Raw genomic sequence first — 27,654 nt, 5'->3', positions numbered from 1 at the left:
TTGGCAGAACTATCTTCCTTCCTGCTTTTCGATTTGTCAGTAAATATCTGCAACTTTGTGCACATTTGGGTCTTCCATCATATTTGATGAATTCCAATGGTTAGCAATATCAGGATGGGTGTGTGTGTGCACGTGTGTGACTGCAAATGTTGAATGCGTGTGAGGGATATGAGTATCTCGGGGAGAAAAGAATATTGTAAGATATATATGTATATATTTTGCCTTCTAATTCACACCTTTCATACAAATACTAAAACTTAAATTGCAACAGAATGAAGGCTGTATACGTAAGAAGAAAAAAAGCAGTTGAGTCCTTTTATATACATTCGTACGTATCTTCCTTAGAATAAACACTACACTGTATTTTTTTTTTAAGTAAATAACTGTGGCAATTTATAATGGTGGCAAAACAGAATAAAACAAAACAAAAAATCCCAAACTGAAATAATTGTTGTTGCAGATGTCATAAAACTCCCTATACTTAGCAACACTTAGAACATTGAATTTACCAAAAATTGCCGAAAAGCAGAGATATATTTTGCATTGTCTATACAACAGGCTATAAAACGTCACTTATCACAGTCCAGAAAGCACACAGAGATGGATTTTATATAAACATATGTAGTAACATATTAAGCGTGCACGAAAATGTCCCAATGATTGCATCTATGCCCTCTTGGTTTTGTTCTGAAATTTGTGTGAAAATGTGCCTTATATTTCACATTTTTGAAAATAAGGCCTCCATACTTTTTTTTTTTTTTCCCTTACAACCAGAAAGGGGGCTTTTTGAACGTGTTTCTACACAAGTCTTCAAAAAAGCCAGCACTTTGTTTCCAATGCAAGTTCCAACCACTGCTCCAGGTGCGATAGGCAGCAAACTCGGAGAGGTTTGCCGGGTGAGTCAGTCAAAAGGACAGAGTCTTCTCTGGCAATCGGGCTAACTGATGTCTCACGAAAGCACTAGCACTTTGGCTAATCCAGGATCATAGGTAGCTTCTTTTTTGTGTGTGTGTTGTGTTTTGTGTTGTTTCCTGTGTTGTGCCTTGATGTTGTAATCCTCCTTTCCCTTATGAATGCGTGCAGTCATTGCTGTCTTTAGGAACATCCCAGCAACATAAAGACAGGCAGAGTAAATGAAAAACACTGTGGATGTTAGGGAATTTATTGGCCCCTGTTTTATTTCTTTTTTTGAGAAAGAAGAGCATGAGATACTTGCTTTCATTTGTTTTTAAAAACAGTCTTTCCTTCCTGATTGCATTCCCTGTCTTCTTTTTGTATGTGCTTCATAAAAAGGAAAGTAAATAAGTTTATATTACGTCTCAGATAAAATGAAGACTATTTCTATACACGTGTCCTTTTCAGATCGTGGGATCAGACGTAATACTCCTTATCCTTGTTTTTCTTGTTTTTGTTGGCGCTTTTCGCACTGCTGGGCTGTTTCTCCTTTACCACAGCCCCGTTGGACTGTGCTGAGTTACTGATGTAGTTGCGGCTCTCGTCCACATGGTATGAGCCTTCATCCCGGTTTCTGTACTTGTACATGGCGTAGAGGAGGATGAGGATGCACAGGGCCGCAGCGGCCACTATCCCGACGACCATGCCGGTGGTACTGCTGGACTCCCGGATCACTTCTGCTGAGCCTGGGTATGACTCTCTCCCGCCTGCTCGGGTGGGGTTGGCTATAGGGAAGAGGAGGAGAACAAACAGGAAGTGATCATGGAGTTCACAGAATGACAGAGAGCTATATATAACATTTATCATCTATTTCTGCACCTAATGGATCAGCACTTAAGGCTTTTGGAAGCATATACGGCTCATAAATGAAGCAATCCCTGTGCCTCCTGGTCACTAAAAATCAGGGAATATGAATCAAACAGAGCAGCCCTGGTGGCTCAATGGTTAAGTACTTGGCTGCTAAGTGAAAGGTCAGTGGTATCAACCCACCCAGTGGCTCCCTGGGAGAAAGACCTGGCAATCTGCTCCCTTAAAGTCTGCAGCCAAGAAAACCCTATGGGGCATTTCTGTTCTGTCACATGGGGTCACTGGGAGTCAAAATCCACTCAATGATACCCAACAACACGAATCAAGCACTGGGGCAGAGATTTGTCACCATATTTGCTGTCACACATACAAATTCTATTAACAGGGTCTTCTGAGTGCATCCCCAAATATGCTCCATTTAACTCTAAAGAGCCATGCTGGTGTATTGGGTAAAAAAGCCATAAACCTAACAAGAAAAATGACATCAGAACAGCCCTACTCTATAATATTAGATAGCATTGCTTTCAGAAGCAAATCGATGTCACAGAACATTTAAAGCTAACTCCAGACTCTGAATCAGGCTAGCTAAAAGTAGGATTACTTTAGAATTCATGCTGCCTTCGATATCAATGGAAAGATGAAATGAATACAATATTGAGTAATAAGCCAATCCAGGAATTTTGAAAGGTCCAATTGTCTACATTTTAAAGCGTTAATTTTAGTCGTATCTTTACAAACTAAAACAGAACAAATTTTCTTCTTTGACAGAAGTGTGTTTACATGAGTATGTATATATATTATTTGTTCGAGGTAGTAAGACAATCACCAAAGCTAAACTTTGAAGGAGAAAGTATTCTTTCTTGGTTTCAAATACTTTCTAGATTGGCTTTGAGTCAAAATTCAGTACCTAATTAAAAAAAAAATAGATGATAATAAATAAAGGTCTGGCTGGCCCACCTTGATTCAGCTAACAGAATTCTCATTCAGACTTCTTAAAGTGTAATAAGGCTTTTCCTGAGGTAAAAGAAATGTATCACAGGGCGTCTTAACGGGTTCTCCAAGGCCTCGTCAGGCACTGGAGTTGACCACAGTTGGGGAGGAAAAGGCCTGGGATTCAGCTGATTGATGGGAGGAGAGGGGACCCTTTTCCTCTACTTACTAAACTTGATTTTCATTTAAAAGAGAATATGAACTAGATACAGAGGATTCCATCCCACTTATGACCCTAGCTCATTTTTCTTCATGGATTGTATTTTCTATCCTTTCCTGTATCTTCATCCTCTCCCTTGTCCTACAGAAAAAGATCACCTGTCAGAGCTAATAACTTAAAAATGATTTGACTTTCAAAACATTACTCTTTGTGAATCATGCAGAACAAATTTAAAGAACCTCAAAATTGCATGTATATTGGCTAAACACACACAAACACCAGGAATTGAAGGGTTCAAGAAGACTACAGTTGAGCTTTTATTTCACTATCCTTAGCTATTATTTAATAATTGCTTTTAATCTTTCTACAAAAGTTCTTATGTATTGCCTGGAATCATTTACGAACCATATAGCGCCACACTGCTTTGCAATTCCGTTTCCAAACGTCACCAAGCTTTCTTCTACCTAAACTCGGGTTTCTTGCTGTTACTTCCCTTTCCTTCCCAACATAAAGCCTTCTGAATATAGTCACTTACAAAGTAATAGCTCTCAGGCTCCAAGCAGCAATATGCTGTGTTCTGGAGCTACAAAACGTAGCACGTGAAATCTCTCTATGCTGAATATGCCACCGCCTGTTTTACAAAAGCCCAGGTAACATTGGTGAATAAAATGCCTGGGAGTTGCTTCTGTGGGCAAGGTAGAAGGAGCCAAAGACTATAATCCACAGTATTTGATTACAGAAAATTAATTTCCTCTCTAGAAGAACAGAACCTACCACAGGAATTCTGTCACTACTTGATAAACCAAAGGTGGTACTTTGTGCCTCAAATACAGTCATCTTTGCCAGATATTGCCAATTAGCTCAGCTGCTAACCTCACTAAACGACACCCTTAGACTTGCTCATTTCATAGAACATTCTTTTATCACGGAGTCTGAAGAGCTGAAACAAGGAATTATATTTAAATCATTTTTTTCCCCACTTGATGGAGTGCTTTAATTTTAAACACATTTTCACAATTACATCACTTTGTCTGTCTAACAGAGAATAATGGGAGTAAAGGCAAAATCCTAACCATACAGTGCACGCTAGTAACTTTCAGGGTTTTAATGGAACGCAGCGTTTAATTTTTGTATGCTAAGAAAATATATGTATATGTGTGTATGTATATATTTCAGTTGGGAAAAGGTCTCACAAATGTACCATCTTATCCAATAATTTCAATTTTATTTTTATCCACTCAAACATTTTAGTGTGTTTTCAAAAAACTGTGCATACAGCACAACAAAAAAATAATGTTAAAATTAGAGTGAGTTAATAAAGACCAAAGGAAAACCACAAATCCTTCAATTTTGCCATATATGCACTTGATAAATACCTCCTGTTGCGGGAAAATAGATGTCTTTTTTGCAACACCAGTCTACATGCTGCTTAAGCCACACACAGACTTAAAATATCTCCACGTCACACATATAGAAAGATTTCAAATATCATGTTTTTTAAATAGATTACTTAAAACAAACAAACAAAAAACCCTAAAACCTAAACCCAATGAAGAAACATTTTATCCTATTTCTTCCCGATTCACGTTAAAATGTTAAGAGTCACCACAGATATCATTACAGATTTGTATGGAATATGCAGTTGCTTCCATGTTTGATTAATAAACAAATTATTTCCACTTACGCTTCAAATGTAAAGGCCAAGTACTATTTTTCTTAATATTTGTGCAGAGATAAGAAGCACTTACATACTATAAAGTGCTAATGGGACATCTCTCCCCCATTCGCAAATAAAGGCTACTCAGGGACTTGTTGCCGTAGAGTGGCTTCCGACTCATAGTGACCCTAAAGGACAGAGTAGGACTGCCCCATAGAGTTCCAAGGAGCGCCTGGTGGACTTAAACTGCCAACCGTTTGGTTAGCAGCCGTAGAATTTAACTGCTATGCCACCAGGGTTTCCAAATAAAGGCTAGATAAATTTAAATATATTTCTGAATTATAAATGTGGTTTTCACTGATTGATTATCATTCATGTTTTATTTTGACAATTCTTGAGAAATCTCTGAGGAATTTTAATATTAATTTAAATGAACAGGATAATATAAATGGCTAATAAGGTTGGATGTCTTCTTATATAATTTGTTTACATTTTTATACAAAAAAGAGATACAGTCACCTCTTAACTATAACAATGTGAACAAGTGGAATGTAATCAGGGAAACACATAAGCAATTCTTTTATTTTATGGATTTAAGAATTTTGTATTCTCTCTACATTCCATAATAAACAAAACCACAAGATATTTTTAATAATTTAAAAAAGAAAACTGCACCATATTTTTTCAGAAATGCCAAAAAAAATAAAATAATAATAAAAATAAATGAACTAAAATTTACTTTTACCCCTTCTCCCTTTCTTTGTTCCAGCAGGTGATGTGAACACTTAATGGTGGGGGCCACAGAGTTACCTAGGGCATTGAAGCATTACTTGGTGTGTATAGTTATTGCTTAAGTATTCAACTTTGGCTGTGGCACATATATTTTAATTTGGTCACTAGCAAGGGGGAAAAAAGAGTAGATGAAATCTCCTAAGTATTTAAGCCCATTTATACCTTATTTCCCACCACCTGTCTGTGAGTTTGTCACACTCTGATAGCTTGTGTGTTGCCTTCATTCTGGATACTATGCTACTGGTATTTCAAATACTAGCAGGATCACCTGTGTTGGACGGGTTTCAGTGGAGCTTCTAGACTAGACTAGGAAGAAAATGCCTAGTGATCTGCTGCAGAAAATTAGCCAGTGAAAACCCTATGATCACAACAGAATATTGTCCAATATAGTGCTGGAAGATGCGCACCTTAGGTTGGAAGGTACTCAAAATACACAGTGGCCACGACGCTGGACTCAAGCACATCATGAAGATGGCCTGGGTAACATTTCATTCTCTTGTGCATGGGGTCATCGTGAGTTGGAGCTGACTCAATGACTCAAAAAAAAAAATAATAATAATAATAAGTTGCACACCAGGACAATTTAAGTAGAAGAGACAACCTTGTACTCATTAAAGTTTTCCCAGTCATCCTGACTACCGCCATTTTACTGAAGAAGACCCCTCATCACCTATCCCCTCTGGGTCAGCTGGAATCGAGTGTGCACTGCTTTGTCTATTACGCATGAGGAGATCACAGATGCACCTTCAGTGGCAATGTGGAGGCTTTGATTTTTGCTGGCATTTTACCCTAAGTGTTTCAGAAGCTATTGATTGCATCGGCAAGGACAAGGAATGTCACAGGGTTATGGGACCTTTCGTATGAGCCACGTCTCAGCCAAATGGATACGGAAATATCCCTAGCACTCACCTATTGAGAAACAGTGGTCAATGACTTTGTTTTAAAAGATAGATCAGAAGTGGTTTTTTAAGTATGATTTCTCTCTCTCTTTTATTTCTGTCTCTCTCTCATCCTCCCCCTCCCCCAAATCTTTGGCCAGATCTTATGATCTCTAGCTTGCCACATGGTTTGCTTCAGCCAGTAGATTTACCCAAAACCCTGTATTCTAGCTCTATGATTTTTCTTGTTTACCACTGTCCTAATGAGTATGGTGATTACTTAGGTAAGCACAAGCTTTCAAGTGTTATGGACAGTTACTAACATATTTCCACATTCTACTCTAAACTAATTTATTCATACTAGATGATAATCCATTGGGAAAAAACTGCACTAACTGTAAAAGATATATTCCAGTGTCTTATCACATAAACAGAATAATAAATGTACTTATGGCTTTGTATAAAAAAATCAAAAAGTAAGATCATTAAAAAATTAGCTTATCCTTGAATTTGCTGAGATGGTTATTTTAAACTGCCTCGACATGAAAGAGAATTGTCCTGATGTGTGTTCTTTATTTCTGACAATCCTTGGCACTGCGTGTGTGAAAGAAAGAACCGCATTTCTCCAAACGGGAACTAATTAGACCCAGTTAAGAAAGGTCACAGGACAAGCAGGTTTAAGAGGCACATTGGGCTGTAGTGTGGAGGGGAGAGGGCAGTTTGTGGCAGGTCCCGTTCCGTATCAGCTTCTCTTGTCCTTGATGTCCCTCCCATGTTCCCCTCTGTGCTTCTTCCTACCCCCTTCCTTCCTCTTCTGGATGTCCGTCTGCCAGCCCAGGACTTATTTTGGAGTGGCCTCAGACCCGGAGCAGAGTAGGCGTGTCTCCTGCCACCTCCCCAGGTAAATAAGGGTCAGGTTGGAAAGTTTCAGAGCTCTGTCTTTCGGGGTGGGTGCTTTCTTTAGGAAGATGGCGAATGATCGACAAAACTTCCTGCCAAGTTTCTAATTTCAAATCACAATATAAAACAGTCTTTAAAGGCAAAAATGTCTAATTGCGAGTGTTTCACCTGAACAGTCTTTGTGATTTATATTGGCCTGCTTTACTGTAGAATTTAACTTCAAAGTTTATTTACAGAATAATCTTTTATACTTTATCAAAACAAATACTAATAGATGACTGCTTTTAAAAAAAGCAGGTGGAGGCAAGTATGAGACACACATGAAGCCGTTAAGCTTTGCACTGGAGATGGCATTGACCAATTTGCTACTGTTTAATTGCACTGTTTAATAGTTAAAATTTTAGTTCACACAAATAGGACACATGAAGCCTACATACCTAGCCAAAAGATTCACAACGGGTGGTCTAAAATAACTGAACATTTTAACAGATACACTTTGTTATACTGTTATTTTTTCCTAAAGAGGTTTCACTTTGCAATGGAAAGGATCTGGCATCCTTTGGTTATTTGTTCGGAGATTGGAAAAGTAGTAATAAAACATTGTTAATAAAAATGAAAACTGCTCTTGATTTATGTTTGTACAATCCTGCGCTAGAAATGGTGCTCAGTGTCCTAAATCTCTTGACATAGAATGAAGGGTTGGTTGGTGGGGGGGCCTTATCTTTCCATTGATGAGTTGACCAAGGCAATAACCACGCCATCAGATGCTCTTTATCACTCAAATTGTCACTTTTATGAAGCTATTTAGAATACTTGGATGAGCTGTTCCACTGTAATCTTATTATATTTATGTTGTTTCCAAAGTTAGCTTTGCAGGGTGAGATTGTAGTTTCCAAGCCATTTTTATTGCTGGTTTTATTTCTTCCATCTAGAATGCTAGTGCATAGGTATGTCATCAACCATGACCCTGTCACATTATGGATGAAGCAAGCCTTTCACCGTATACTGATGGCAACAAAAAATTCAGCTTTTGAGCTTGAAAGGGTAAGAGAAATTATAAGAGATCGCCAAGCTTTAGAAAATATAAAGAATAACATGTCAATGACAAAAAATATAATGGGTGCTATATATGTCAGATCAGGTGTGGTATAGAAAGGATCATAAAACTCCATAATGCTCAACACAGCATTCTGCTAAGTGGAGTGTTATATAGCCTGTCTTACAATGTTCCTTTTTAAAACCTATTGGCAAGATGCATTTATTGAGTTTTTTCTCATTAAAAATCTTTGGCCAGTCTTCTTGGTTTTATCATAGATTAAACCAAAAGTAATCGATATTAAATTTCTGTGCCCACCCTATCTCATAAAAAGAGTTTCCTGAAACGATCACATTAGGCCAGAGCTCTGTACCGTGTCTTAATAGATGCGGAAGTCATTGTAATTCTAGGGTAGTCTTGAAAATGATTTCAGATTTACAGGCGAAGATTTGACTTTTCCAGTACCCAGTTTCATTAGTACTGTGAAAAGAAAATTGGAATTGTAGACTCCTGGGGTGTTTGTGAATTGAGATTAGCACAGGGTTTTTTTTTTTTTTTTCCCCCTCTGTCTCAAAGAAAAAGGTTTATTATTTTTTCCATTTTGGTGCTTTAATACAATGTAGGCCAGAACAAACAATTATGATCAAATCACTCACAAGAATGTGTGTTTAAATGCCACATTTGCAAGAAGCAGGTAAGCAATGATTTCTACGTCCTGCACTAATTGGGACTCCCACTGTGTTATCCGGAGCAGCGACGGATGCAAGATGTCTCAAGTCACAGGCATCGTCCCCTCCAACCGTACAACTCCACCCATGCTCTGCACATTCTCAAGTTCACTACTGCAGGTCAGAGAAGGGGCTGGAAAGAGGACACGCCTGATACATCTTGGCCTTTCCCCAATGAATTGGAGATTGAGAAAGATCTTGGAAATCAATATGTCTTTGGCCCTCGCCTGGCTGCTTGGTCTGACATATTCATCCACTGCTTTCAAAGCCCCCAAGGCAAGTGTTTGAAGCAACGTGCAGGGGCTGCATCTGAGAGGTTGAGAGGGTCATCATCTTCTCCAGACATCTAGAACTGCATTGCATGTGAAAGCTGGACAATGAATAAGGAAGACCGAAGAAGAATTGATGCTTTTGAATTATGGTGTTGGCAAAGAATATTGAATATACTATGGACTGCCAGAAGAACAAAAAAATCTGCCTTGGAAGACGTACTGCCAGAATGCTCCTTAGAAGCAAGGATGGCAAGACTCCGTCTCAAATATTTTGGACATGTTAACAGGAGGAACCTGTCCCTGGAGAAGGACACCATACTTGGTTAAATGGAGGGTCAGTGAAAAAAAAGGAAGACCCTCACTGAGATGGATTGACACAGTAGCTGCAACAATGGGCTCAAGCATAGCAAAGATTGTGATGATGGGCCAGACAGTGTTTCATTCTGTTGTACAAAGGGTTGCTATGAGTTGGAACTGACTCCAAGGCACCTAACCACATCAACAGGAATTGCATTGGAACGGATGCTAGGCAGAGAAAAACTCATCCCATACTTGTGTGACAGAGAATATGTACTAGGACTGGTCACTGCTTCAGAAGGCACCATATGGAATGAAAGATGCAATGGACAACCACAGCATGTGTGGCTTTAGTGACATTGAATTTGAATAGACTGAGGAACATATGTTCACTCCCTCATCTCTGGGGGAAGCCTTATGGTCAGAGCATTTACCAAAGGTTGCTATTTAATTACCATATGTGCTGAAAACTATGTGTTACACAGCTTAGCCATCTACAAGATTCACAGACTTTTCCCACAGGCATTGTGCCTGAAATTTTCTTATAGAACCCTTGAAAGTTTCACAGGGGGCTCAAGCAAAACAACAATTGTGAGGATGGCATAGGACTGGGCAATGTTTTGTTCTGTTGTACATAGGGAAGCTATGAGTTGGAACCTACTGAACCACACCTAACATAATGTAATGTAACATCACGTAACATAACAGTTCTCATGGCCCTTCGTGGATTACCCACAACCACTTACCTAAATTTGTCTTCTCTTTTTGAAAGAAATTACAGTCTTAATTTCATTGTTATCCTCAGACACCATCAAAGGTTCTACCTCAATGCCTGGCACATATGACCTTCTTTCTCCTACCTATCTGAATACTACTTATTCCTCAAGGCTTACCTTAAATACCCTCTCTTCTATGATGATTTCTAAGAAATTCACTCGAGTTACTTGCCAAGGACTGTACTAGGGACTGGGGGGTACAATGAAACACACTTGATGTTCATGCTCACGGACCTTGAGATATACTGAGACAAAGAGACATACAACAAATGACAACATAGTTAAACATAAAGTGACACTGGACTGTACGTGATGAAGGAATACTATAGGTTCCATGCAGGAGGAGAAAGAGGTTTTTGATTGAGACAGAGGAAGGAGAAAGATCTTTAAGAATTAGTGAAACATATTCTGAGACCTGGAAAATGACTACAGGTTACTAAAGTGGAAAGTGGGCAAAAGAAAGAACCAGCATGTGGATTGGCCTGAAGGAAGGAAAGAGTCTGCTTTTCAGGAACCAAATGAAAGCCTGAGTGGCTGGAACATAGCGAGTTTAGAGAGAAAGTGAGAAGATAATTGAAGGTAGACATGGTGGAATCTATCACATAAATCATGCTCCATGGAATGAAGCCGTAAACGAAAAGATGAATTTATTTAAACCAAGAAATCATTTTATGTGGCAAAAGAGATTACCAGTGCAGTGAACATACACATGGGAGAGTGAAGGACAAAATACTTGTATCGCATGTGACAGACCAAGAGTTAATACCTCTAAAATATAAAGAGCTCTTACCAATCACATCAAAAAAGACACACAATTCACTAGAAAAATGGACAAAAACTATATACAGGCAAATAGAGAAGAGATTCAAATGGATGAATAAACAGAGGATCAGATGCTCAACTTCACTAGAAGGAAAGTCACAATAAAATAAGAAGATGGCTTTTTTTTTTTTAAACCAACAAATTCGAAGGGAAAAGGAAGAAAGAAATGGTGATAACATCCCCTACTAGAAAGGAGGCTTCCTTGGGAAATGAGCAACTGGGCTGGCAAGAATATGAATTCTTCAGTCGTTTTTAGGAAGTAATCCAATAATATCTACTGAAGTTACAAGTAGATAAACTGCAGCCATAGGTGGGTGCCTGTGGATTCAGCATGCCATTCTCCTTCATTTAGTATATGGTTGACATTTACAATAGCAAAGAGTTAAAAAATACACAAATATTTTAATTGAGCAGCTTTAGTTTTGGGAATACGGCCTACAGAATTAAATGCACTGGTACATAAATATGTAAGTACAGGCTATTTATTATAACATTGCTTGTGGTAAACAAATTGCTTGTGGTGGGAAAAAAAAAAAAAAACATGAAAACCTAGTAACTGGACCAAGGTTGAATAAAATTACAGCACATGCAAACTTTGGAATTTTAACAGAGTTAAAAATAGGAGTTAGAGCCCAGTCCATTTTGGATATTGCTGGAAGGGTGATCTCTGCCTTTATGATTCCATCCAGGCTGCCTCAGCTGAGGCCTTGGGCTCAGAGCACTCTCTGAGAGGAAGGCTGGGAACTGGGTCTCTCCCAGGCCCCTCTGTCTGTCAGAGAAAGCTTGCTCTAAACTATGGCAACTTAATTTTACTAAAGTAATTAATTTCATAGCTGGTGGAGGAAGAAATAGTCTTTCTGGTCAAGTGCTGATGGTCATTGAACTGCCACGCTGTTTGAAGTTGAACAAAGCTTGGTAACAGGAGGGCCAAGCCAGGTGCGGCTCAACAAAGGCCCCTTGCCCTTACTCCTCTTCCCTATTCCCATGCACTCCGAGGTATGAAACCCCTAGATCCCTTTGCCTTGTGGCCTTCTGCCTGCAGGGTAAACTTGGAGCCTTAAATGTGCAAAAGAGACTTCCTGCATCAACTCACCCTGGAATGGAGGTCTGAGGGAGGCGGATCCCAGGATGAGCCTTACCCCACAGATTCATCTGTGTCCTAACAGCTACATAAGTAAATAAATGCTTGTGATGTCGCCAATGGGCAGTGCAGTTAATTATGGAGAGCTGCTGCCCTCTGACGAAACCCTGGTAGCATAGTGGTTAAGAGCTATGGCTGCTAGCCAAAAGGTCGGCAGTTTGAATCCATCAAGTGCTCCTTGGAAAACATATGGGGCAGTTCTACTCTGTCCTATAGGGTCATATGAGCCCTGGTGGCGCAGTGGTTAAGAGATCAGCTGCTAACCAAAAGGCTGGCACTTTGAATCCACCAGCCACTCCTTAAGAAACCCCACTGTCCTATAGGGTTGCTTGGAGTCGGAATCAACAGCAACATTTTTTTTTTTTTTTTTTTGTGACTGCCTTTTACAAGCCCATTTTTCAAGTTGGCTTGTTGCAGATAGGCCCCTAACATATTAGGAAAGGAGGAAAGCAAGTATAATTCATATGGTTCTCCCATTTTTGTAAAGTGAGAGAGCAAACAATCCTATGGTTACGTATGATCATAGCAACACAGTAAAATGTATATGAGAGATTTTTGCCAAGTTGTTACCGTTGGTTAATTTACAGAAACGGAAAAAAGGGGAAAATAAAATAGACAAAAATTTTAATTAAAGTATTCAATAAAATTTACTGAGAAACAGCAATTTTCCAGGTACCATATTAGATGTTGAAGATACCAACGGGTCCAAGACTGTCACAGGCCCTCCCTTCTTAGAATTTACAGTTTATTAGAAATAAAATAGAAAATATAAGAAAACAAATAAAATAATTTTAAGTTAAAAAATACAATAATAGAAGAAACAAAACTTGGGAACTAAGATGGAGAATAATTGGTGGAGGAGCTTTAGAAGGAATCATCAAGAAAAGGTTTCTCTGAGTAGAAGGTATTTGAAAGGAGACTTGAAGGAGAAGGAGCCAGGCCTTCTGGGATACATCCTGGAAAACCTCTGAACGTTTCAGAAAAACGGAGAGATGGGAGACAATGGGCTGAAGATGGCAAGAACAGAATCAAGACGACATGGGAAGATTTGTAAAAATCCCAACTTCACCCCTCCCTTCTGTCAACTGTATAGGACATTGGCCATTTATTATGGATTCTGTATTATCCTGAAATCTAAAGTTTCCTTTTTTTGTCATATTTTATTCCTCTCTTCCCAGGTAGATTATAATCATTTGATAGTTTCCTTTGACTCTATTTCTGTCTACTATAACTGTCCCTACCACACAATGTATAATGGAGACTGAACACAGTAGCTGCAAAATGGATGTGTTTCCGTCTGATTAGAGGAAAACATTTTTGTAAGTTCACAGATTTTAAGAGGTAGACTGGGATGAATGTCACTGTTAAGAAAGTGTGAAAGAAATTTGAATTTCAAGTTTTGAGGCAAGATGATAGGCAAGTGGGTAAAATACTGATGGTAACATGGCATAATTCTTTCCAAAATATTTCACCTCAATTCTTCCCTAACTTCCATTTCCTATCAGATCTTAAGTAAAAGAGGTAAATATGCTATTTCTTTGACATTAAATCAGAAATCACTTCTCCTTTTAGTGTTTTCTTTTTGTGCTCAGAATTGGAGTCAATATGCATAAACATAAGGGAATCACCCAGAAGACCTAACCCTGAAAATGAGGGCTTGGAGCAAATATTGCATCTGCATTTATTTTTCCCATGCCCCAAGTAGTATGCCACTTAGTTCCAATGGTGGAAGTCAACCAAGACAGCAATCATTAGTTTGATTCATTTGGATGCCTTATCTACAACTACGTCAGCTGACATTCACAGCACTATGAATAGTTGCCACCGAGCTTGGAGCTCTTTCATTCAAATGCAACAGAGTAATTGCAGAAGCTTCCAGGGTACACTGCAACTTTTCAGTCCTGTCACTATTAGAGTGAGAGAGTCAAAAAGCGGCTCGCCAATCAGGTCAAACTTTCCAAAATTGTCAAGCAGAAGAAAACCCGGATCTCTAATAATTCAGAAAATCAGTTTCAAAGCTAGGGGGCCTGGAGAGTCTGTATGTCTTTTTCATAAAAATGTATTATATTTCAGAAATGCAAGAAGAGCTATATTTTGAAATGGAGATGATACTTTGGTTACTAAATTCTACTCAACCAAATTCATGGATATTAAAATAGCTTCTCTTCCTGGGAGTTCATTGACTACAACACCCAAAAATACATAACTTTCTCACTCTTAATCTTAAGATGCATTTCACTTTTTTTCATATAGAATGTTGAACAATCTAGCTTTACATGTTCCAAGGACTCTCTGGGTTTGGAAGCAGGAATTTGGGGAAACCTGGTTCATATAAAAAAAAAAAAAAAAAACTTGCTGTTGAGTCGATTCCAACTCATAGCAACCTTATAGGACAGAGCAGAATTGCCCCATAAAGTTTCCAAGGAGCAGCTGGTGGATTCAAACTGCCAATCTTTTGGTTAGCAGCTGAGCTCTTAGCCACTGTGTCCCTGGTTCATGGACAAAAACACGGCATGGTGACTTTAGCAAGAATAATGAAGAGTGTGTGTGTATGTGTGTGTGCGCGCGCGCGTGCATGTACGTGCCTGTGAATGCTACTGCATTCCTTCCAAATTTCTCACAGAAGTTTCTAGAGCCCTCCTTTTTTTCCCACAGATATAGGTCAAGCTAAACTTTTGAAGAGCTCAGGGAAGACTTCACAATTCCTTGGGGTTAAATACACAAATATGTTGCATTATTAAAACCCTCTACCTCAACTTCCAAATGTTCCATGGATTTAGCCTTCGAAGATATATTTTAACATAACTTGTCAACTGATGCCCAGCACAGATACTATAACTTCTGACTCTTTTCACTGCAACCCCTAATAATCTTTTCTTATTATTTATTTGTATTGAAAAAGTAGTATAGGGTAGTAATATTGAACTATTATATGACAGGCTTTATGCTACGTACTTTAAACAGGTGTTATCTAATTTATTCTTCAAAACATCTCAGTGGCATAGGTATTATCACTACTTTACAGACAAAGAAACTGAGTCCCTAAGGGGTTAGGGCACTTAGGCTTCAAAGAATAAGTGGGGTCACCAAAATTCAAAACCGGGTTTGTATGTGGATAATTACAATTTCATTCACTCAATGTGTTTGCATTTCTTACAGCTGCAGGACCATCCGCTCTTTCAGTTTTTATCCCTTTCTGAAAGACAGTGGACATTTTAGGCCTCATTTCTAAGCCACCGCCCAGCTCTCCTCCTTCCAGCCCTGTTCCACTTCGTTCTCTGCCATCTGTCTGCCTTTTTTCAATAGAAAAAGTTTAAATCCCACAGAATCTCAGGAAAGCAATGCAGAGTGGTAAAAAGAATATCAAATTAGATATTAGGTTCTCGTCCAAGCACTGCTCCTAACTTGGTGAGTGACCCCAGGCAATCTCTTGACCTTTGCTAACATTTCTTCCTCAGAAACCTAATGGAGACACCTATGTGATTTACCTCACAGGGTCACTGTGAGAATCAGATCAAGTAGGTCAAAACATGCGAAAGTGCTCTGAGAAGAAGAACCCCCAAAAACCGAATGCTTTGCTGTCGAATTGATTCCAACTTATAGTGACCCTATAGGACAGAGTAGAACTGCCCCATAGGGTTTCCCAGGAGCAGCCGGTAGATTTGAACTGCTGACCTTTTGGTTAGCAGTCATAGCTTTTAACCACTGTACTACACAAAAGCCGTGATGGTCTGATTATTCTCCTTGTGTCTTCCACACAAAAGGCACTGAGGGAGCAGCTCTCCCAAACAACCAGATAATTCTCCAGTATATACTGCAAGCCTTGGCTCCATCAGTTGTGATGATGACCAAGGACAGTATCTCCGTGGGGTAGCTGTAACTGTGACTTTCCTTGCGTGAATGGGGCCTTTTACATTCCTGGGCATGTGTTTCAGGCCGGTAATTGTGGTGTGACAGGTGGAACTTGTTTGTTTATCTGCCAAATACCCTGTCTTTATGGATCAGTGCTCCCGAGCGTCTATGTTTAGAGTGAATTAAATTTCTCTCTCTTTCGAGTTTCATGATAGTATTTTAGGTTTTGAGATGTCATGAAATCGATCACTCAGGACCACTCTTTGGTAATAGCTGGAAGCAAGGCTTATTACCTGGGGAAAAAAATTACTCTTTTAATTAAGTTTTAGGATTTCTTTTTAAAATTGTTAGGTCAATTCTTTCTTCCCTCCTTCCTTTCCTGTTCTGGAATTCCATGGTGCATTCTGGATGAAATCCGGCAAAGAGTTTCTACTGCGGAGCTGGGCCTGGGTCCTGGGTGCACCTCCCCGCACTAGGGTTCCTGCAGAGGACCTACAGATGCAGGGGTCATTCTGGGCAATGGGGCAGCATGCCGCTTTCCTTTGGGTGAGATCTTCTTTATATTCCTGTTATGAAGCTACTGCTGTCTCAATTTTCTTTTGTTGGGAAAAGATCGCATTCTTTCTGGTGAAAGTACATGAGCTGAGGTGAAAGATTAGACAGCTTCCCCTCTGAGACTGTTAGAAGGAAGGATGTCAAGCCTGGAATTAGGGAATATAGAAGGTATCCATCGTGGGGGGTAGGGAGGGGTGTAGGTGCATCCACCCGGGAAGTCTTGTTGCCCAGAGGATTTCTGAATGTGTGAGGAGGAAAACCAAGGGGATTATAATAGCAGGCAGGAAAGCTAATCATTCCTGCCCTCAAAAGCTCTGCAGGCCAGAGGCCTCAACTTTTTTTTCCTGCCCCCCCCCCCGGAAAAGAATATCAAATGATGGTATTTTTCCTCTCCCCTAAAAAAGACCTAAATTTATCCAGCTGAGCACTGCCCTTGTTTCACTAGCTTCACGGTAGTTACAGGGAAAAGTTTATGCCAATAGAATTCTGAAACGCTTTAAAAAACTTTCCGGTGGCAATTAGTAGCATTTCCTTTTTCTGTTTTGAATATATATATATTTCCATATATGATATGGTTTGCATTCTTCGGTTATTGTGGCTAGCACTACTAATAAAAGCTAACATATATTATCAAAGCTTCTATGTGCAGGCTCTATGTTTTCCTGCATTGCTTCATCTTATCACAACAATGCTATAAGCATTTAATGTTGTCTAAGCCATTTTTTTTTTTTAAGCCATTTGGCTGATGAGAAACATCAAGTGCACAGAGCTTCAATGATTTGCTTCTGATCACACAGCAAGTGGCTGAATTAGGATTTGAACTCAGACACTCTGACTTCCAGTGTTTGTTCAATGAAATGTAAGATGTTAGTAATCGTCTGGATGTGACAACATTGGCACTTCACTTTCTAATAGTTTATTTAATTTATAGCTTCTGTTGTGCTGGCATCTTTAGTTCATCATGTTTGAGCCAGGCAAATTAATAAAGCATCCTTGTCTTTCTGATTTTATGGCCAATGTCAGGCTTTTTGTAACGCTCTGTTGATGGGTAAGGAGTCAGTGATCATGAGTGATTCAATCAACCAACTGTTGGGTTCACATGGGACCTGGGAGCCAAAGCACTTATTTGTTGCTCCTTATAGCACACGAGCCAACAAAGAAAGCACTTTGGCTCTTCGTAGAGACAAGGAGCCCTGCAGAATGGAATTCAGAATATGTTGGCTTACTCAGATATCATCTTAGACAATGTAATTAAGGACGTACTAAGAAAGCTCCAAAGGAAATGAATTTCATCGTCAAAGCAGGCATTTGACACAAATTACAAGAGAACACGATTTCATTCTTCCTGGATTTCAGGGTTTCATAAGAGGTAGACATGCACTTATCCTGTGTTTTTTAAACCTATACTACATTTCTCTCGTCAAGGTTGGTGAATATTTTAGAGCGTGGTAATACATCACATTGTGTCCTCTGAAGCTCAACAGGACATCTGTCACACTTCTGAAATGCTTAAATGGCATTTTAGCATTTTCTAGTAAAGACTCCTAATGTGAAAAAGGTTATAAACACCAGAAAACAAACCAGTTGTAGTCAAGTCAGTTCCAATTCGTGGTGACCCCATGTGTGTCAGAGTACCATAGAGCTTTCAATGGTTTATTTTTCAGAAGCAGATCACTAGGCCTTTATTCCAAAGTGTCTCTGGGAGGGTTTGAACCACCAACCTTTCAGTTAGCAGCTGAGTGCTTAACTGTTTGTACCACCGAGAGATCTCAAACGCAATCATATCAGATATATGTAGGTTGTTGATTCTTACTTATTCTGTACTCATTAAATGCTTAATGTAACTCAGCCAACTCCCTTATTTGCTGTATGATTGTTATAGGCAGCCAATTATGTGTTAGGACATTCAAATAGAGCCCAATCTTTAATGCCCAAAGAAACTTTATTTTTCAATTTTAGATCAAATCTTTATGCTGGAGGAGGGGCCTCCCTACAAGGCAGAATGATGCATCCAGTGGCACGAAACCAACTCTATAGCAGCAGGTCCTCCACCCATTACTGAATTTATCATGGTTATTTGTTAACCCTTACTATGTCTCAGGCACTCTGCTAAGCATCGTGTATGCATCTTCTTCTTTCAATCTTATTATCTCCATTTTACAGACGAGGAAATTGAACCTCAAAAATACTAAGTAACTTCCTCCAAGACCAGAAAAGGGCTGTATCTTGAACTAGCTGTATCTGACTCCAAAGCCCAGGCCATTACTAATACCCATTCTCCATTCCACATCGCAATTCCTCATTGCAAAATGGTGATGACAAAGACCCATTCCGTTAGCTAGTTAAGAAAACGTCTAAAAATTACATAACGGTCAAAATTGAGCTGGTATAATAAAAACTGTTGTTTTCTGTTTAAAAAAAAAAATTCCTTTTGCTTATGCTTTTGTTTTTTTACAGATCTCCTGGTAGGACCTCCTCATGGGTGAATGGAAACTCTGGTTGCCTGGAAAGTTGAAAACCTCTGAAGACCTCTTTGCTACCCTTGGAAAAGTAGGGGAAAGTGAGTGAGAATGATGGCTGGTGACTTCCTTGTATTTTAACCATGCAGCATTCATTTGTACTCCAGTATTCTGGACATGTAAATTTATATGAAGACAAGGTCTCCCACACTAGCAGCATGTTGCATCCTGGAGGCCAATTGGTCTATCAGTACTCAAGCTGCAGCCTTCCTGCCCTGCACCTAAATGATTAGCAAGGCTCTCGGCACTGACCTGAATTTGGTGCCTGGTGCTCAGGAGATGCTCTGGACATTCCCCAAAATGAAACACTCATTACTGCCGTTTTTTTTTTTCTGGCTGCAGCTCAAAATCCTCCATTGTACTAGCAATGCATTGGCTATTTTGGGCTAATCAAACTCACTTTTGAATAATTACATAATAAATGCCCGAAATTTAAATGTAGAACAAAATTATCTTGTAATCAGGCTCTAAAAATACAATCTAATAAGTGACATATTCCTTTAAATGATCAAGATTACTTATTTAATAAAAAGAATGATGTTCAATACACATATCTTTATTCCCAATGTGGTTAATTGTTCAGTAGAAATCCTTTGATCTTTTCTCAAAATAGCACACTGGAAAACCACTCAAAATGGCCTGGTAATTACAGCAAATTTAGCCTAATGAAAAGTAATACATGTAAAGGACCTTTTCAAATCAACATTTTTTAAATTAATCCTATGTTTGTGAGGTGTCTGAATTCTGGAAGTACAGCTTTCTGCATTCCAAGAAACTTTTTTTTTAAAACCAGAAATCTTAGTACTTCTCTCATATTACATTAAATAACTATGTGCCACCTTAGGTGTGAAAATACTTCACGGTCTCTAAAAATAATGATATAGAATGATGCTCGTAAAGTACTTATAAAAATGATACATATAGAGTAAATATTTCCTAAACACACTAGTTTTTATTGTAACCTGTCATTGTTCACATACACGGAATCATGATCAATGTCATCCAACTTATGGCCAATCAATAGCTATCCTTTGATCGCCTGTGCTAATCACCTTATCTCCATTAATTCAACTAATGTTTAAGAGAATGCCACAAAAATTGATGGTCCTCTTTCTTTGCCTATAATCAGTTATTCAAAAGAGTTCATTTTCTAGGTTGACAATGGTTTAATTGATTTGAGAACGGCCTAAATCCTGTTAGACATTCCCCCGTAAAAAAAAAAAAAAAAAAGAAAGAAAATGGACAAATCATTCCTAGCATTATAAATCTAAGAAAAAAATTGTCCTTCCTGGGAATCCCAAGAAACAGAAGTCCCTATGCCAAAGAAGGTCATTATCTCCTTTTAAAGCCTCAGATGTCAAAATAAAAATCACTTTTTTCTTTTTTCAGGAGCTTTGAGAAAGGGGTCTATTTGAAAAAAAAAAAAATTTTTTTTTTTTTTTTGAAAGGGGTCCCTAAATTCCGACATACCCACGTGGTTAAAGACCATCTTGAAACTGAAGTGGTTTATAGTGTCACCATGTTGCAATACACTAACAGGATCTAAAATACTATATTCCATGAAAACAATTTTATAAAAAACTTAAGCTTCTGTGAAAAAAGAAGTCATAAAAATATGCCTATCTCTACAATACCAATAGCAACAGCAGTAAACACTCACACAGCATGTGCTATGAGCAGGTTATTGTTCTATAATACGCTTTCCATATGTTAATTCAGTTATTCCAACAACCCTATCTCTAGGCTGAGGGAGAAGCACAGAAATTTTAAGTACATTTTTTTGGAAAAAAGTGTGAAGAAAAGCTCCCATCCCCCTGTCACATGTCCAGGCAGTTGAAACCAAGCATTTTAGGACAGTGGTGGCCAGGGATCTGGTTATCAATGGGGCTCCAGAATTCTACCTGTTACCTAAGAGTTGAGGTTCAGTTAGACCTCCTGAATCGCACAGCCATCTCCTCGTATCCTAAAGTACTGTTTATAGCAACACAACGGTATCATCCAGCGCTAACTGTGCAGGACAGTGTGGTTGGAATCAAGTGTAATTGAGTTCCATGTGTTCTCACCCAGGGGGTTGTCCCTGATCTAGTTTCAACATGTGCAGTTCCCATCAGGAGGCCTGAGTGGTTTCATCACTTGCCCATCAATTTTCAGCCAAGAAAAGTAACAGCGTTATGTAAGAGGGGGAAAAAAAGAAAGCTTGAATATGCTTTTTTATATAACTGAATTGGGGAAACGAATAGTTACCATTTGTGCAATACCTTATAGCAGACATTGTAATACGTGCTTAAAATATATTACTTTTAATTCTTGCAAAGACCCTGGAAATAGATGATATTTTTCTCATTTCAACAGTGACGAGCCTGATAATGAAAAGGAATAAACGACATGCTGTCTGGGTTCAGTGAAGGAGGCTCTCTGGTAGAATAGGACTCAAAGTGTAAATTCTCTTCTTTTGCTCCCCAGTGTAATCCCAGAGTTTAGCACAGAAGAGGGTGCACAGTCGTTGTCGTCGTTAGTTGCTGTCGAGTCGGCTCTGACCCATCGTGACCTTACGAAACATTGCTCAGTCCTGCACAATCTTCGTTATCTTTGCTGAGTTTGAGCCATTGTAGTGGCTATGGTGTCGGTCCATCTCACTGAGAGTTTTGCTCATTTTCACTCACCCTCTATTTGATTGGTGCACAGTAAGACTCAATAAATGTTTGATCAACGGTGAAACTGACAACCTACCAAATAGACAACCTGTCTTTTCACTAAGGGTTCTAGGTGTAACCACGCGGTCATTCAGATTTATCAAATACCTAATAAAAAATGTAATTGGCTAGTTCTCAGGATGATGGCAGATCTTCTTCTGTTCCTCCCTCATGGAGCTTACCTTTTTGGGGGTGAAAGCAATACACTAATAAATAAATAGGCAAATACGTAAACAAGAGGAGTCCCTAGGTGGTGCAAACAGGTCATGTGTTCAGGTGCACACTGAAAGACTGGTGGTTTGAGTCCACTCAGCGGCACCTCAGAAGAAAGGCCTGGCAATCTGCTTGTGAAAAATCAACCACTGAAAACCCTGTGGAGCACAGTTCTACTCGGACACACATGGGATTGCCATCATGTGGAACTGACTGACAGCCACTCTTCCGGAGAGTGGTAAAGAAAACAGGCAGATAGATCCTCTGGAGTGTGGCCATTAACCAGTTGACCCTCACTTTCCACTGTGGTACAATATCTAAAGTAGGAGACAAAATCACGGGTTCTATAAAAAGAAGAGGATGACAAAAGATGATTTCTCTTTCCTCCTCCTTTCTCTCTTTCTTCTCCCCCCTATAGTCAGGTTTGTAGAGTCGGTTTGCCCAGAGAAAGGGAGAGACAGTAAACAAGACTTCAAGGAATGGTTACTAACATTACTGAACAACGGCTAGAAGAACCAAATCATTTTGCTGGGCTCAAGAAGAAAAGAAAAAGCAACAGTTTTTGCGTGTAATTAGAGTTGTTCCACTGGATTTGCTAGGTACTCAAGGTGAGGACTCTGCAAAAAGAAGCTGAGAGCCCAGGCTCAGGCAGCAAAAGAGGGCTTCACGCTTCTTGGCAGGTAATGAGTAAGAGCCCACTGTGTTCAGCACTGTGCTAATATTATGGAGAATACTGAAAAAAATCAACTGCCCTTAAGAAAACACTAATTGGGGAAAAATCAAATATAAATATAAAAGTATAAATATAAATAATATAAATGTAATTATAAATACATATCCTTGGGTGGTGCATACAGTTAACATGTTCAGCTGTTAACCCAATGGTTGGAAGTTCGAATCCACCCCGAGGCATGTTGGAAGACAGGCTTGCTGATCTACTTCTGAAAAATAAGCCACTGAAAACCCTGTGGAGCACAGCTCCACTCTGACACACATGGGCTCACCATGAGTTGGAACAGACTTGATAGTAACTGGCTTTATACATACAAACACACACACACACACACAAAACTAGTTGTTGTCAAGTTGATTCTGACTCACAGCAACCCCATAGGACAGAGTAGAACTGCCCCATAGGGTCTCCAAGGAGCAGCTGGTGGATTCGAACTGCCACCCTTTTGGTTAGCAGCTGAGCTCTTAACTACCACGCCACCAAGGCTCCGTATATATATACATATATATATGTTGTTGTTAGATGCCGTTGAGTTGGTTCCGACTCATAGCAACCCTACGTACAACAAAACAAAATGCTGCCCTGTCCTGTGCCATCCTCACAATCATTGTTATGCTTGAGCCCATTTGCTGGATTGACACAGCGGAATATATATAAAGACACACACACACACACATATTTACGTGTTGTGTGTTTGTAAGTATTAATGCACAAACACCAGACTTCAGACTTTGTTACACGAGCAATCCATGCTGGGGGATCTCAGAGATCAGCTACAAAGAAGAATGTCTTGGGGTGGAGGAGGATTAACACCAGAGACAATGGCGTCTCCTCTTGCAGTTGGATATTTATACTAAAAAACAAAACACACTTTGGAGATTTTTCAATATTTGCTACCCAAACCCAGGAGCCTGACCACTCATAGATTAGACAAGGGCTGACGTGAGCACACCCAGCCGCTGCCTGCTGCAGGCGTCCCTTCTGCCTGACCCGCCTGCCTTTCAAGTCATCTCTCAACCAATCAACAGCCCTACTCAGCTGGTGGGAGATGTAGCCAGCACCAAGTGCCACATTTCTGGTGTCTCTTCCTGAGCTGACTACCTGTCACCACAGGAGAGAATCCTTAATTAGGAAAGTCATTGCCTTCGTCTTTCATCAGCCTAGAAACCAGGAGACAGGTGCCCTCGGCTCCCCTGACTCATCTCTTTGGCCACAGAGTTACATAAAGAGGAGTAAGATGAACAATGATGGGCCCTGGGCAGAAAGGAAGTGTGGGTGAAACTAGCCCTGAGTTTCTGGATTCTTCCCCTTGGTGGGCCAGGGGCGGGGGTTACATTAGTGCCCTAGTACTGCTCCTGGCAGTCAGATTCATGCCCCCTCATGTCTAGACCAAAGTCTCCTCTCCTCTACCAAACAAAGAATCAATTACAAGGGATGGGCCCCACTTGTAAACCTTTAACATTTTTTATCTGTGTAGCTGATGTAGCATTTAAAATTGCGCAACAAAAAAATTTTTAGCTGAGAAGGACCTATAATAAATTCCACCACACACACACACACACACACACACACACACAGAAATATGGTCAAGAGAAATTAAACGAATTACTTAAGGTTCCATCCATGTCTACATGTCTAGATATGGTAGACGTAGATGGATAAATTAAGAATTTTTTTTTTTAATTTTAAGTTGCACAGTATATTTTGCAAGATCGATGAGTTAATTCCTGTGTGGATTATCCACACTCCTTTCCTCTCCTGCCCATCTGCCACCTCCTTCCCCGTTCACCTGCACACAATCCATAAAAAAATCCATAGCAAAGCTTAAGTCCCAAGCAGAGTCTTTCCTGACTGAGCTCTCCACGCCACCCATCCTTACATTGCCAACGTATGTGTGATCCTTCATGTAGATGTCCAAACTCCAAACCAGAGCATTATCCTCACCTTCTCTCTCTCCCACGCCTAGATTCTACTCTCAAATCTTATAAGTGCCACCTCCTAAATATTTCTTAATTGTTCATGTTTTTTATCCTTACTTCTTTCACATTATTTCATACCAACGTCATCTCTCTTTGGATTATTGCAATAGCCTCCTAGCTAACTGTCTTTTCTCCTATCTCCATTCTTATCTCCTTCTATTCCATTATCTACACTGCAGCCACCAATTCTAGTCCTGTCCCGATAAGGCTTGGTGTTGTTTTCCCAGGGCGCTCGGGATAAAACACCAACTCCTCAACATGGCTGACAAGGATACCACTTGATTTGCCTCACACACATGAGCTTCTCTCAGTTTCTCAGGAAGTGCCATGTTCCTTCTCATCTTTGGACATTCGTACACACTGCTATTCTGCCTAAAACCCTGCTCCCTCTGCCTTCTTCATAACCACCTCCTCCAAGCTGGCCGACCACCAATCACCTTTAGGTGTAAATTGGAGGTCTTTTTTTCTAAGTGCCACCCCTGCCCACCAAGACTGGGTTGGATTCTCCTGCAATACATTTCAACGCTGCTCTGTACTTCTAGTGTAATATCTGTGACTTTGTATTGTAAACTGAATGCCTTCTCTCTGTATTTACCTCTAGATTCTAAATTCCATGAGGGCAAGGACAGTGTTTAACTTTTTCACAGTAGGATCTCTTGCATCTAATATATAGTAAATGCACAATAAATACTTGTTGAATACATAAAGAATGAATGAATGAAAAATCACCACCTAGTTCAGATTCTAGTCTTGGCCAGAAAATAGGAGGAAAACCTTGCAAAATAAATCTAAGATCTACCTTAAACTTCAGGTTGTAGGCTTCTGTACAATGTGTCATGATAAGTTCAATAACTGTGTTGATATTGATTATAAAAATTTAATTTAACTTCCTTTCAAATGCCAGCACAAGTATTTTTTCTTTATATATTTGCTTGATACTATTAATTATAAGAACTGAAATTTGCATAGCTCCTTCCAACTCTTAACACAAATAAAAATAATTTGACCGCCTTCTTTTACCATCCACATCCCTAACCGTGAGGATTTCTTGCCTCACTGACCAGAGCCACTTAGGTACTAAACCTCAGGGAATGGCCATATACAAGTGTGAACCCAGAATTCACTAAAGAATAATTTTATTTTAACTAGGTCACTGTGAGCATGGTTCTTGCTTAGAGGCTTCAGATTACCTGAAAAACATAAATTGACACGTCTCCAATGTCCAGAAGGACAGGGCAACACAGAACTAGACTGGAGGTTCGGACAGGGTTGTTGTTGGCAATGAAAGGAACAGAAAGGATAATTCAACACGTTTGTATGCACCAACAGATGACTCCAGAACAGAGAAGAATGGGAACATAGGAGAAATGGGGGAAGAGGAAATTTGAAGGAGGGAGAAGGGAAACAGATATGACTGCCAAAAATGAACAAAGGGCCAAAGCAATATATTTATTTTTTTGATTAACAAGACAGAGTGAGAATATCAATGAAAACAGAGGCAGGATCACGGAAAAGGAGCCCAGAATGCTATCATGAAGTACCTAGACGAATGAGGGGGAAGGACTATGGAAATTAATGATCTGGGGGAATGGAATGGATGATAGTCAGAGATCTAATAACTGTATACTAAAGATGACTCTGGGGCCTGAGAGTCTCGATGTGCGAGTGGAGGCTAGAAGAAGGAGGAAGAGACATGCCCAGTCTATGTCTCCTGAATGCTATCCTGCTGAGGGGTCACTGCTGAGCGCCTGCTTCTCAGTGGGACTCAGCACCTGCTCTCAGTGCTATGTCTTCTCAGTAGCCATTATCATCAGCAGGGAGAAGTGATATTCAAAGAGACATGCAAGATATGAAACATGATCCACTGCCTACCAAAATATTAGAATGAGTTAGATTTACTTCAAAATGGTATTCATAACAGGAACATAAGTGAGTTATTTTACTGTGACATGAAGTTTCCGTGGGGTTCCAGGTGACATCTACAGAGGTCATGAGCTAACTCATACAATCGACCTCACAAGACAATTACTGAAGATTAAGAGACGCTGCTTTATAAAGAAAACGAATAGGAAGGACCCTAATACGTGGTATTGTAAATATCTGCAATCAAACAGGATCTACAATCACCACTTAATGGTACAGGGCTGAAGGCAGACAGGACTTCCGTACCAGCCAATCACACTGGATGAGATGCTGGCATCTCACAGGCCAGAGGAGAAATCGCATGAAAATGCATCGGTTTGAATTTTAGGGAGCCATACATAGCAAGACTGAAATATTTCTTTGTTAAATGTATCAAGGGCTCTACCTGCTGCTTGTTTTTACTACTGCCATAATACGCTCACTTCTGAAACTCAGAAATATATCACTTAAGATAATTTGCTGGTAGAGTGAGTGGTAGGAACTTTTTGTCAGGAGAAAGGTCAAATAATTTTCCACAAGGTACTGCAATTTTGGAGCTTTGCAATTTTACTACAAGTAACCCAAGGGAAAGCCCATTACGCCGTTATACATAAAAATTGTGTTGTGAGCTAATGGGAAGAGAACAATAAGGTAGCAGCCCTGTGTCTGCCGTCCCCCACTGCTTTTTATGAAATATGTAATCTCGATAGTTTTTTGATGCTTTTTTTTTTTAGTAAATGTAGGAGAATTTAATGGTATAAAAAGCAAGGACCCTTCTCCAATGTGGCATTCTAGACATGAATGCAAAACCCATTTAAGGAATATGGCATGCAATAAAGATTTACAGTAAAGCAAAGGAAGTAAGAAAAAAAGTCGACTAACCTAACCCACCTGAGCTCGGCTCACAGGGGTCAATGTCCTCGTCATCGCTGGGACACTCCGCTGAGGCCACGAGGATGTCATCTGTGGTCTGCAAATGAAGCACGGTCAGTAGATTA

The 27,654-nt window shown here is 39.6% G+C and overlaps 1 protein-coding gene across 23 annotated transcripts in view; it reads right to left on the bottom strand.

Moving 5' to 3' along the window:
• Positions 1-1,125: 1,125 nt before the first annotated feature.
• NRXN1 (neurexin 1) overlaps positions 1,126-27,654 on the bottom strand; it is a 1,235,746-nt gene continuing 1,209,217 nt past the window's right edge. For 13 of the 23 annotated variants that reach the window (XM_003417609.4, XM_064277104.1, XM_023557237.2 and 10 more), the window contains 2 exons: positions 27,539-27,626; positions 1,126-1,679 (listed from right to left, as the gene is read on the bottom strand). In XM_003417609.4, coding sequence (XP_003417657.2) covers positions 1,372-1,679; positions 27,539-27,626 — 396 coding nt within the window. In that variant the 3' untranslated portion in view covers positions 1,126-1,371. The remainder of the gene's footprint in view (positions 1,680-27,538; positions 27,627-27,654) is intronic. The other 10 variants (XM_023557243.2, XM_064277107.1, XM_023557239.2 and 7 more) reach the window with 1 other exon arrangement.

This window comes from Loxodonta africana, chromosome 26 (assembly GCF_030014295.1).
Source record: "Loxodonta africana isolate mLoxAfr1 chromosome 26, mLoxAfr1.hap2, whole genome shotgun sequence".
In the NCBI taxonomy this organism is placed as follows: Eukaryota; Metazoa; Chordata; class Mammalia; order Proboscidea; family Elephantidae; genus Loxodonta; species Loxodonta africana.
The sequence above is the reverse complement of the archived record's forward strand: the minus strand, read 5'-3'. Positions and strand labels throughout refer to the sequence as shown.